Consider the following 10,762-nt stretch of genomic DNA (forward strand, 5'->3'; position numbering starts at 1 on the left):
AAATAGGGGTAATAGTACCTGACCACTTCAAAGGAGTGTTGTGAGGAGAACAATGAGTGCTTAGACAGAATTCAAACACCACATTTGGTATAAATCAGGGATGAGGAAAGTCTGCAACTCATTCTTCTCAGCTGTAAGTGCAAATAAAAATATAAGTAGAATGATAAATATTCACCTACAAGGTAAACACCTAAACTGGCACCCATCAACCTTGTCAGCACCAGCTGGGGTCCCATTGTATATCAGATTATTTGACCAGTGGGAAGACTAGACCTCTACAGTCATCCCACTACAGATGCTTGAAAACAGGGCTGTCCACTGGAAGACAATATGCTGAAGTAATAGATACCCTTGACGTAAGACTAGAAAAGGCTGAGACTTTCAAATCCACTAAGATGTCCATAATACAGTAACTCCTCACTTAACATTGTAGTTATGTTCCTGAAAAATGCGACTAAGTGAAACAATGTTAAGTGAATCCAATTTCCCCGTAAGAATTAATGTAAATGGGGGGTTAGGTTCCAGGGCAGCTTCCCCTACTCTGCAAGCACTAGGGGCAGGGGCACAACCCTCAGCCTGCCCACTCCACCCCTTTCCCCAAGCCCCCACCCTTGACCCGCCTCCTCCCCCTTTACTTCACACGCTGCCTCCTGGCTCCTCCCTTCCCTTCTAAAGCCGCAAACCAGCTGATTGCCGCATTTGGGAGACAGGGGAGGGAGGAGGGAGGCACGCCGAGTCCTCGCTCCTTCCCTCTCCCTCCTGCCCAGGGCAATCAGTTGGCTTGCGGCATTTAGGAGGCAGGAGGGAGGAACGAGGACTTGGCGCAGACTCCCCGTCCGTCCCCCCGCCTCCTGCCCACGGCAATCAGCTGGCCTGCGGCGTTCAGGAAGCAGGGGAGGGAGTGGGAGCCTGCGCGCCAAGTCCTCACTCCTCCTCTCCCCCTCCTGGCTCCAAAACGCCGCAAGCCAGCTGAGTGCCGTGGGCAGGAGGCGGGGGAAGGCGCTGATCCGCGGGGTCTGCCGGCGGGTGGCGCACGTAGGGAGGCTGCCAGCTGTGGAGAAAGCAGGCAGCCAAACAACGTAAGGGTGGAGCATTGCACAACTTTAAATGAGTATGTTCCCTAATTGATCAGCAACCTAACAACGAAACAATGTTAAGCGGGACAACTTTAAGTGAGGAGTTACTGTACAGGATATGGAGGTAGTATGTAGATATGGGCTATTTAGAAAAAGCCTTTTCCATTTCTGAAAGTAAAATTTCAATGAAGATTATTTTCTAAACAGCAGCAGAATTTTCTGCACTTATATAAGACATGTGAGGTCAAAAGTAATTAAATGTCTCATGATTCAAACAGCAAGACAAAGCAATTCCAGACTGGAATGGAAGGCAAGATAGCAGGTCTGAAGATAATGGCAAGAAATACTGAGGCTCCACAAAAATATTGTGTAATAATTACATTTGGCCTATGTTGCAGCAACCAGTATAACTCAGGCTCTGTCTATCTTTATGACTAGTGGTGGAATAAATAGACAATCAGCTAAGGACATGCACGGAGGCTCATCACAAAGAGGGCTATGGATGCACGGCCCTACTTCTTGAACAGTAGACCCATCTGTTTAATCTATCAACTGTGATGTTCCTGAAGCCTATGAACTGATACTGTGTTCTCTTTGCCTTCCAGACTGAGAAATAGGGGATGCACTTGGGCAGTCAGCAATCCCACAAAGCCAATGTCTCCTGCCAGAATTGCACCTCCTTTTTTGTTGATGTAATATACAGCTGTAGTTCTGTCTATTTGTTAGCATTTGAACAATGCAGCCATTGATCTGTGGCAGAGATTTTAGAGCTCACTTTATAACTTTCAGCTCCTGAACACTTATACGGAACTTAGTCTCCCACACATTCCACCAACCCTATCTGGTCAGCCTCCGGTGATAGGATCGTCAACCAAGAAACATCTGTTACAATTACAATAGCTGGGGATGAAATACTGAAAAAAACCTCACTTCAACACATGGTGGCAGCTTGCAGACAAATTGAAGAATAATCAGCAGAGCTCCAATGTCATCCATATTTAGAGTGAAATTTGTTGCTAACTAACCTTGCTAACTTGAAATAAGTTTTTATAAAAGTGTCTCACATGAGGAGCGGCCATCTACTCCATTAGCCTGAGGTAAGAGCTCACTGATTTTAGATTAAGCTCTCAGAGGAAGACTGATTCAGGGACACTTAAGCTCTATTCTGGAAGAAATGGCCCTAGGGCAGTCCATGCTAGCCCTTCTGAAAAGTTATTTGGGTAGGTACAAGGCCCCATTCAACTATCAATATGTTATAAATCTGCAGACTGCAACAGTCTGCAAGTCTCATGAGAAGAATATGCTAATACCAGAGATGAGTGGCAACCAGTGCCAGGCACTCTGAAAACACCTTTGGCCCAACAGAAAAACCAGAGAGCGACACCTTTTATTATTTGTATTACTGTAGCACCACAGAGCCCTACTCACAGACCAGGACCCCACTGTACAGCGCCTAGCACCAACAGAACGAAGACAGTCCCTGCCCCAAAGAACTTGCAATCTATTTATAAAGGTCACCTTCCACATAAAAACTGAGGTATTTTCTGTGAGTCACTCCAATAACTATACAAAAGTAGGCACCTTTAAGCCAAGAGGCTTAATTCGGTCTGGAGGGAAAAGGTAGGAAACAATGGACGCAAGCCTGAACTGCCTAATGAAGTTCTCCAAGGTGCCACAAGTACTCCTATTCTTTTTTTCTAATGAAGTTGGTCAGTTTTTGGAGGCCAACTGTGGGAAGAAGGCAGTCTCAATATGCACCCTGATTGCCCAAGCAAGAAAACCAAGATACCTCCCTAGGTAACCCTTTAGGTCAGAAGGCCCAATTGTCAACTGCCCTCTCAACAGCCTTGACTAGTACTGATGTGTTTTCAATTCAAACCCCCATAGTGCACAACTTCCAAGTCATCAATGCCAAAAAAGGGATACTGCCCTCTTGCATTTGAGGGCAGTAGAGTTTCCTGGCAGTTTGCTGCCTAGGACACGGAGCCTCATATGAAACAGCAGTAGCATATGGTTTGTACCATCAACCTAGGAGACTTAAAGTATGCAGATATAATGTATTATGAATTCAGGAAAAGTGTGTGTGTGTGGAAAAATATGGACAGTTAAATACCTGGATAGACAGAGGGTATCTGGGGAGAGCTTCCTTTTAAAGAAATATCTGAAACTTGAAATGAAGTAGAATTCTGAACTGGCATTGGGTTGTAAACTTATGGGGTTCCCCCCAAATTATCATCTTTTTCATCTGCATATGAGAACTGGCCCTTGACCTTTCAGCTCAATTCTTACAAAATAGGTTTTAAAAAGAGGCACCTTACTGATCCCGCTGAAGCACTGCATCTAGAGGTACACTGGGGTCAGGGTCTTGCTCAGATTGTTGAGTCCATATGTAACATATGGGGAAACATTCAAGATCCGGTAGATTTGATGATGCAGCTTGTGAAATAGTTTCCCCCAGGACCAGTTAGTCCAGTGTGGTTTAGAAGTACATTAGTCTGGACTTGTGGATTTTCATGTGTGAACATCTACGCAAGATCTTTGGCAAGCTATATAAATGGAAAATCTGTACACTTCAGGTGTGAGCTGGATGGGAAGGTCTAGATGTGAAAAAAATATTACAATATGTTAACTACTGCAGGTGGTAAAATGGTTCCCACTTTTAACAGTGACAACAGTTTGTTTGTTTTTAAGCACTAGCAGTTATATATGTTATTTACTCTGTCTACACTAGAGCTTTCACCAGGGGAAACGTATCCATGGTAGCAACAGTAGGAAGTTTTAGGAGGTAAATAAGTCTACTGTGGACAAAACTTCTGTAGTTTATTTTTCCTCCTCAAAATCTTGTATGTCTGGAACCTCTGGAAGGCTTCACCCAATCTCCTTCCACCACTGCCCCCTAAACCACATTTTTGCCCTGTTTTTGTTTTTTAAATCCCCACTTCTATTAGCAATGTTGGGGCCCAAGTAGGCAGCCCAAGTCAACAGTTTTCTGAGTTTGGCTACAGACTTATGTGACCTCGTGCAAGTTATTTAACCCTTCCTTTGTCAAGCCAGCCAGCAGGTCGCTATCCTCCCCTCCTTTCTGCCAGTGCTCAATAGGCCTGTGGAAATCTTAGGGGTTTCAGAATTTATAAGGAAAACGTATTGTTTTGGGAAACAATGCATGAATTCATTGGAACAAATGGGTTATACCTTCCTCCACGTGTTTTCTAATGGGACGTGAATGCTCGCAGTATGAAGACTAGGACTGAAACGTATACGACTAGGTCACTAAGGCCACGTCTAAACTACGGGTGTTAGAGAGACATAATATGGTGCCATAGCTACGCTGCTATAACCCCGTAGTGTAGATACAAACTACAACAACTGGAGGGGTTTTTCTGTCACTGTACGAACACCAGCTCCCTGAGCTATGGTAGCTAGGTCGACTTAAATGTTCTTCCACCAACCAAGCTGCATCCACATCAGGGATTAGATTGGTTTAACTATGGTGCTATGGGGTGTTGATTTTTCACACCCCAAGTGCAGTATCTAGCTTGACCGGTTTTAAGTGTAGACCAGGCCTGAAGTAGGAGCCCTCAATGAAGCGTTGTCTACACAAGAGAAGTGCAGATTTGCAACTTACATCAACAGAACCTCTGTAATTTGCAGTAGTGCAGGGTGTCCACACTAGTGTAAACCTGCTGAATATATCGACACAACACAGCTCCTTCAGCTTGAACTACACTTTAAAATTAGGTCAACACAGCTACAGCACTCAGGGGTGTGAATGCACACCCGAGCGCCACTGCTATGCCAACCTAACCCCTGGTGTAAACCAAGCTAGGTTGACAGAAGAATGCTTCAGTTAACTTATAAAACTTAAAAAGTTATTTTTCCTCCCTTGGTATCCTGCTGTTAATTGAATTGTCTTGTTAGACTGACCTCACACTTGGTAAGGCAACTCCCATCCTTTCATGTATTTATACCTGCTCCTGTATTTTCCACTCCATGCATCTGATGAAGTGGGTTCCAGCCCACGAAAGCTTATGCCCAAAAAAATGTGTTAGTCTCTAAGGTGCCACAAGGCCTCCTCATTGTTTTTGCTGATACAAACTAACACAGCTACCACTCTGAAATCAGTAAAGTTGGCTCCTGTTGCTCAGGGAAGTGGAGTTCTTACAGTGATGAAAAAATCCCTCCCATTGCTGTAGTTATTTATCAGCGCTATGGAGTTACAGCAGCATCACTATGGAGCTGTACTGATGCCGTTATACTGTTCGCAATGTAGACATGGCCTCCAATTGCTCCAGTATCTAGGCATTAAGGATATCTGTCAGTTCCCAGCACAAGTCCCCAAAGTGGGAGGGTTGTGGGAATAGCAATCCAGAAGGGTAAGTGCTGTATCAATATTTTAAAAGTACTGCATAAGTTAGCATTTTTAATATATAATACAAGTATTTTGTAAGTTTAAATATAACTGACAAATAGAAGTCAGCTTACACCTTTTTTGCTTTGCTATGGTATATAAAGAATGCTGGTAGTCCATTCCCCCGCCACCCATTAAAAATTCAGCTTGGCTAAAGAACATTTTTGTTAAGTTCCAATCACCCTAGCTCTTCCTTTTAAATACACACAATAAACATGCTCCTTAGACCCCTATGAGTCCTCCAGGAAAACCCACACCAGATTTGACATTCCTGATATTGCAGCGATTAAACAATCAGGAAACAAACACCTTCCAGGTTCTCTTTGTACAAAATAGAGCTACACACACACACACACACACACACACACACACGGACACAAATCCAATTGTAAGAGCATTCACAGGTCACCTTTAAATTGCATCAGCACTGCATGCAAATATTCTTTTTATTAAACAAAAGAATTATAAAAACAGGAGACCTCTGCATAGTATTATAGAAGCTGTATTAGTTCAAAATCAGAAAGCAACCAGATTTTCAGGAGATATGATGGGATAACCACATTCAACAGTGCAGTTGCAGTGTCCTTACTAATACTGGAATGGACACAAGGAAGGCAGAATGTAGCATCAAAAGGAGTGGTTCCAAACTGTTGTGTGTGAGCTTGATGTCCTATCCATTCACCTCAACACACTTTTTTAAGAAGGTGGTCCATGAACCAATCAAGTTCGGGATCACTGCTCTATCAATACAAGGGTAGACTGTGTCTGCGCATGAGAACAGTTCTATTTAATAAATAGAGATACTGGAAGAGTAACAGGTATTTCTAAATACAACTTTGAAAATTCCTTTGATAAGTATACCACTTTTAAACCAACTATTTGTTTAGCAATCTGAAGTACAGACTTCCTTTAATGAGTTGCCAATACATCTTTAAGAAAAGCAATGCTTTTATGACCGTGTTTTTGGAGAAGATAGTAACGAAAATCCTGAGTTCTCTCTTCTGCTACTTGTCCTCTTCTGAAGCCATCATTCAGTTTTTGGCATGATCTTCTCCACAGCAACTAAGTGTTTTATCACAAACTAAAAAGTATGATGTCAGCTGAGGAATAAAGGAGGCAGAGCAGATGAACACTTCAGGAACAAAGATCCGGTTTTCATTCAAACTCCATTGTGAGAGACATTTAAAACAAGAAAAAAGTACTGAAGAATATACTACAAGGAACAATCTTAAACCGGTGTAGAATAGACTGCATACCTAATGAGTCTTTCACATCTAATTTCTATGATCCTCTGAAAGAGGAAGAGAAATACAGAAAACATTTTTCAATTCTGTTTTCCGTTATGCGTGACCAAGTCATCAGTCACTTGTGTTTATTTCCTGGAAAAGCATTTTCACTTCTGAATACTGAAATTATTTGTTGCTTTCATGGACACGCTTTTAAAGAAAGGGTCTCAGATCTGTGTAGTCAACCCTGTCCCATGGGGAATCAAGGGGCATATTTCTACTCTAATAATCTGTAAACATTTGATTTTGAAGTTTGTTAAATGAACACTTCAACTACTTATACCACAGAAATGATTAAATAAAAAAGGGTATTTGTGTATAGGCTTTTCATGAACAAATAAAGAGAAAACCCTTGACCTGAGCAGCTTACAGTCCAAACAGATAACAGACAAAGGATAGGGAAAAGTACACCCAGTGAATGAACTGTGTTTAGAATGCATCTTGTTAGCGCCACTTATTTTGTATTAATTATTTTTACTATTTAGTTAACTTTGTTTTGAGGAAATACCATGGACTGTGTAGTTTAACTCAATCAGAAAATGTAAACAATGCAATACAAAAAAGGGAAGGGAACAGAGTGCTTTTGTCTAGGCACCTAACTTTAGGCAACCACGTTTGATCATTTAGGCCCTCCCCCTTTACAAATTAAAAAAATGCTTTTAATATTCTTACCAGAAACACTTGTGCATGAAATGATCTTACCAACACCCCCATCTCTCTCTCCCACCTTGATACCACAAGAAAGTGACAATACTGAATCTGTGACATCACAAGCATGGCCTTATCATGAAAGCATGATTTGAAAAACAAACATGTGACTTTGCAGTAACATCAACAGGAAGCAAAAACTGGAGTGTGAGGGCAAGAACACTTAGTCAAACAAGCAACAGTTAAAAATAGCAACAAGGGAAATAACACACATTTATTCCCCGTTATGTTTGCTAACGGTGGAAGTCTCATCATCTTATTTGTCTGAATGAGCATGAATGGAAGTTTGTCATAATAAAGGACTAAGCATGCAATTCTGGAAACATTCAGGCAAGTGACTATCTTCATTCACATACCCACAGAAGCCAAAGAGACTACTCACATGCATGTGTTTGCAGAAACTGGCCTAAAGTTAGTAAATTTCAAACTCAATTTTACCACAAATTGTATTTTAAAAAACCACCACACTGAAAGTAAAAAGCTATTTGTACTCAAGCAGATTATATTGAAATTTCTGGTTTAAAGTTTAACACACACAAACAAGTAATCACCACTAAATGTATGAGCCTGAACTATTCTTGCACTCGGCTCTTTATGCAGGCTTCCCAGGCCATTCCAGTCTCATGTTTTATTACATGCAAAGTCCTGTTCCCACCAACCCCGAGCCCCAGGTATTGTATCCCCAAACAAAAAGATACTCATAGAATATCAGGGTTGGAAGGGACCTCAGGAGGTCATCTAGTCCACCCCCCTGCTCAAAGCAGGACCAATCCCCAACTAAATCAAAGACTGGGGGAGTTAGTTTAAGGGACTGGTTGGAGAATTTACCCCACTGACTGAGAATGAAGAGAGGCATTCATTCAGCTCTTTCGTGCCATTATGCAAACCTGAATAGCTGCAGTTACTAAAACTGAAAAAAAAAAAAAAACCTTATCAAGTTTAACCAAGCAGTCTTTGATTCTAACAGCCTGCCCAGAAGAAGAGATTACAGCGCTACCCCTTCACAACCGTACCTCTGCCTCCCTACAGTGGCTTGTGCTGGTTTATACTCCAGCAGTTGTCCAGCATCCCCTCTCCCTGGAATAAGCTATACTATACCCCTCCATGTCTAGTTAGTAGACTCATAGACTTTAAGGTCAGAAGGGACCATTATGATCATCTGGTCTGACCCCCTGCATGCTGCAGGCCACAAAGCCGTCCCTACCCCTTCCCTTGATTCTGCTGTTGAAGTCCCCAAATCCTGTGGCTTAGTGACTTCAATTGGCAGAGAACCCTCCTGCTAGCGATCCCTGCCCCATGCTGCGGAGGAAGGCGAAAAACCTCCAGGGCCTCTGCCAATCTACCCTGGAGGAAAATTCCTTCCCGACCCCAAATATGGCGATCAGTAAAACCCCGAGCATGTAGGCAAGAGTCTCCAGCCTGACCCTTGTTAGCCATTATACTATTTACCTGCCATGGCTCGGTATTCCTTGGCTAAAATCAAGTAACGCCAATCTGTTAAGCAGACTCCTGTTTCCCCATTTTACCAGAGCTGTTCTGTGCCAGCTCAGTTCTGCCATCCTGTCCCATTGGTGCACCCATACTTCAGGCCGCTTGACTGGTAAATTTCACCTCCCCACAGTCCTATTCCTTTTAGTATAAATGCTCACCACCACCTTGCCTGACAGTGATTGTAGTGGCTCTGACATTCCTCAAGTTTCCCCACCCCAGGCACTACTGCCCATTGCCCTGGCAGAACTTGCCCTACCAACCTAGTGCTCACCCCTCAGAAAGCTCATCCCACCCAACTCCCGGCAGGAACTGTGGCCCAGTCCCCACAGAGCTCAGCTCACCCATCCGGCATGCTATTGCCTAATCTCCTGGCAAGGCTCAACCCTCACCCAGCTTCTCCTCTGGGAATACCAAGTCTCCTGACCAAGGTTCACACCAACACAGGTCCCCTCTTCAGGGGCTGGTCGCCAGCCATCTTCCGTGGAAAGCCCCCCACACCCTAGCAGATCCTCACATGGGCATCCACCTCGCTAGGGCGCCCCCTCCCGCAGACCCAGAGTCCCCAGCCCCCCTTATAACATCCTCCCACGGTCACCTGCCAGGCTGGCCACACCTCTACCCATGACTAACCCCCTCAGGGGGCTCCCCCGGGATTACCCCATCCCCAGGGAGCCTACCCGAGCCCGCCCCAACTTCTCAGTCCCAGGCACCTCACCGGGGCCTCCTTGCTCCGGTCGAGCCACAGCCTCACCTGCGAGGCTTAGCCAGGCCTGCTCTCGCACAGCCGGGCCCGGGGCCTCCCCGCCCGCACCAGGCTCTCTCCGCTCCCCCCAATCCTACCAAGCGGGAAGGCCTCAGCCCCGCACCTCTCCCGCTGGCCTCGCCCAGGCCCCGTCCCCCTCTCCTCGGGTACGACTCGTCCCGACTCCCCTTTGCCCGGGCGGGACTCACCCTGACGGCCGACGATCTCGGCCACATGCTCGGAGCTGGGCACCGGGACGCACTCGGTGGTGTTGACGCTCTTCCTCCGCAGCAGCGCCGCCTGCTCGCCGTTCAGAGCCGGGGCTGCCGCCGCCGCCGGCCCCCCGCCTAGGCCGCCACCGTAGGCGTGGGACAGCATCGCCGCCATCATGCCCTGGGGATCGTCCGCCCCGTACAGCACCCCGGCCACCGCCGTCTCCTGGGCATCGAAGGCGGCGGCGGGGGAGAGCAGCACGGAGCCGAGCCCGGGCAGCAGCGGGTGAGGCGGCGGCGGCCCCCCCGGCGGCAGCTGCGAGGGCGAGGAAGAGGAGGACGAGGAGAGCAGCAGCGAGGCCGGGTCCTCCTCCTCCTCCAGCAGCTCCTCCTCCAGGTCCCCTTCGTCCTCGACCTCCTCCGCCCCGTCGGGCCCCGGCTCCCGCGCGGGATCAGGCAGCGGGGGCAGCCCCGCCAGCCGCTCCCGGGCCTGCTGCCGGGCGGCCGCCTCCCCGCTGCCCGCTAGGCCGTGATCGTGGAGGCCCAGCCCGGCCAGGCACTCCCGCAGGAGCAGGGTGTCCGGCTGCTGGAGCAGCAGCAGCGGCGGCGGGGGCAGACGCTGGGCCTCGGGGGGCTCCTCCTGGGGGCAGGCGGCGGCGGCGGCACTGCCGCTCGGCATGGCCGGGGGCGGGGGGCTCGGCTAGGTCCGGGTCCTACTGCCGCCGCCGCGGAGCCTAGAGGGGCAGCGTCCCCTCCATGCCGCTGCCGGGGACACCGAGTGACGCGGGGCAGGGGGCACCGGGCGCGGCCTGGGCGCTGCTGCCGCCGCCGCGTTCAGC

General features: G+C 47.0%; 1 protein-coding gene across 1 annotated transcript in view; it reads right to left on the reverse strand.

The window, feature by feature from the left end:
* MEX3C (mex-3 RNA binding family member C) overlaps positions 1 to 10,677 on the reverse strand; it is a 31,370-nt gene extending 20,693 nt beyond the window's left edge. Inside the window, exon 1 of the mRNA XM_005296870.5 lies at positions 9,921 to 10,677. Coding sequence (XP_005296927.3) covers positions 9,921 to 10,602 — 682 coding nt within the window. The 5' untranslated portion in view covers positions 10,603 to 10,677. The remainder of the gene's footprint in view (positions 1 to 9,920) is intronic.
* Positions 10,678 to 10,762: the final 85 nt, after the last annotated feature.

This window comes from Chrysemys picta, chromosome 6, assembly GCF_011386835.1.
Source record: "Chrysemys picta bellii isolate R12L10 chromosome 6, ASM1138683v2, whole genome shotgun sequence".
Taxonomy (NCBI): Eukaryota; Metazoa; Chordata; order Testudines; family Emydidae; genus Chrysemys; species Chrysemys picta.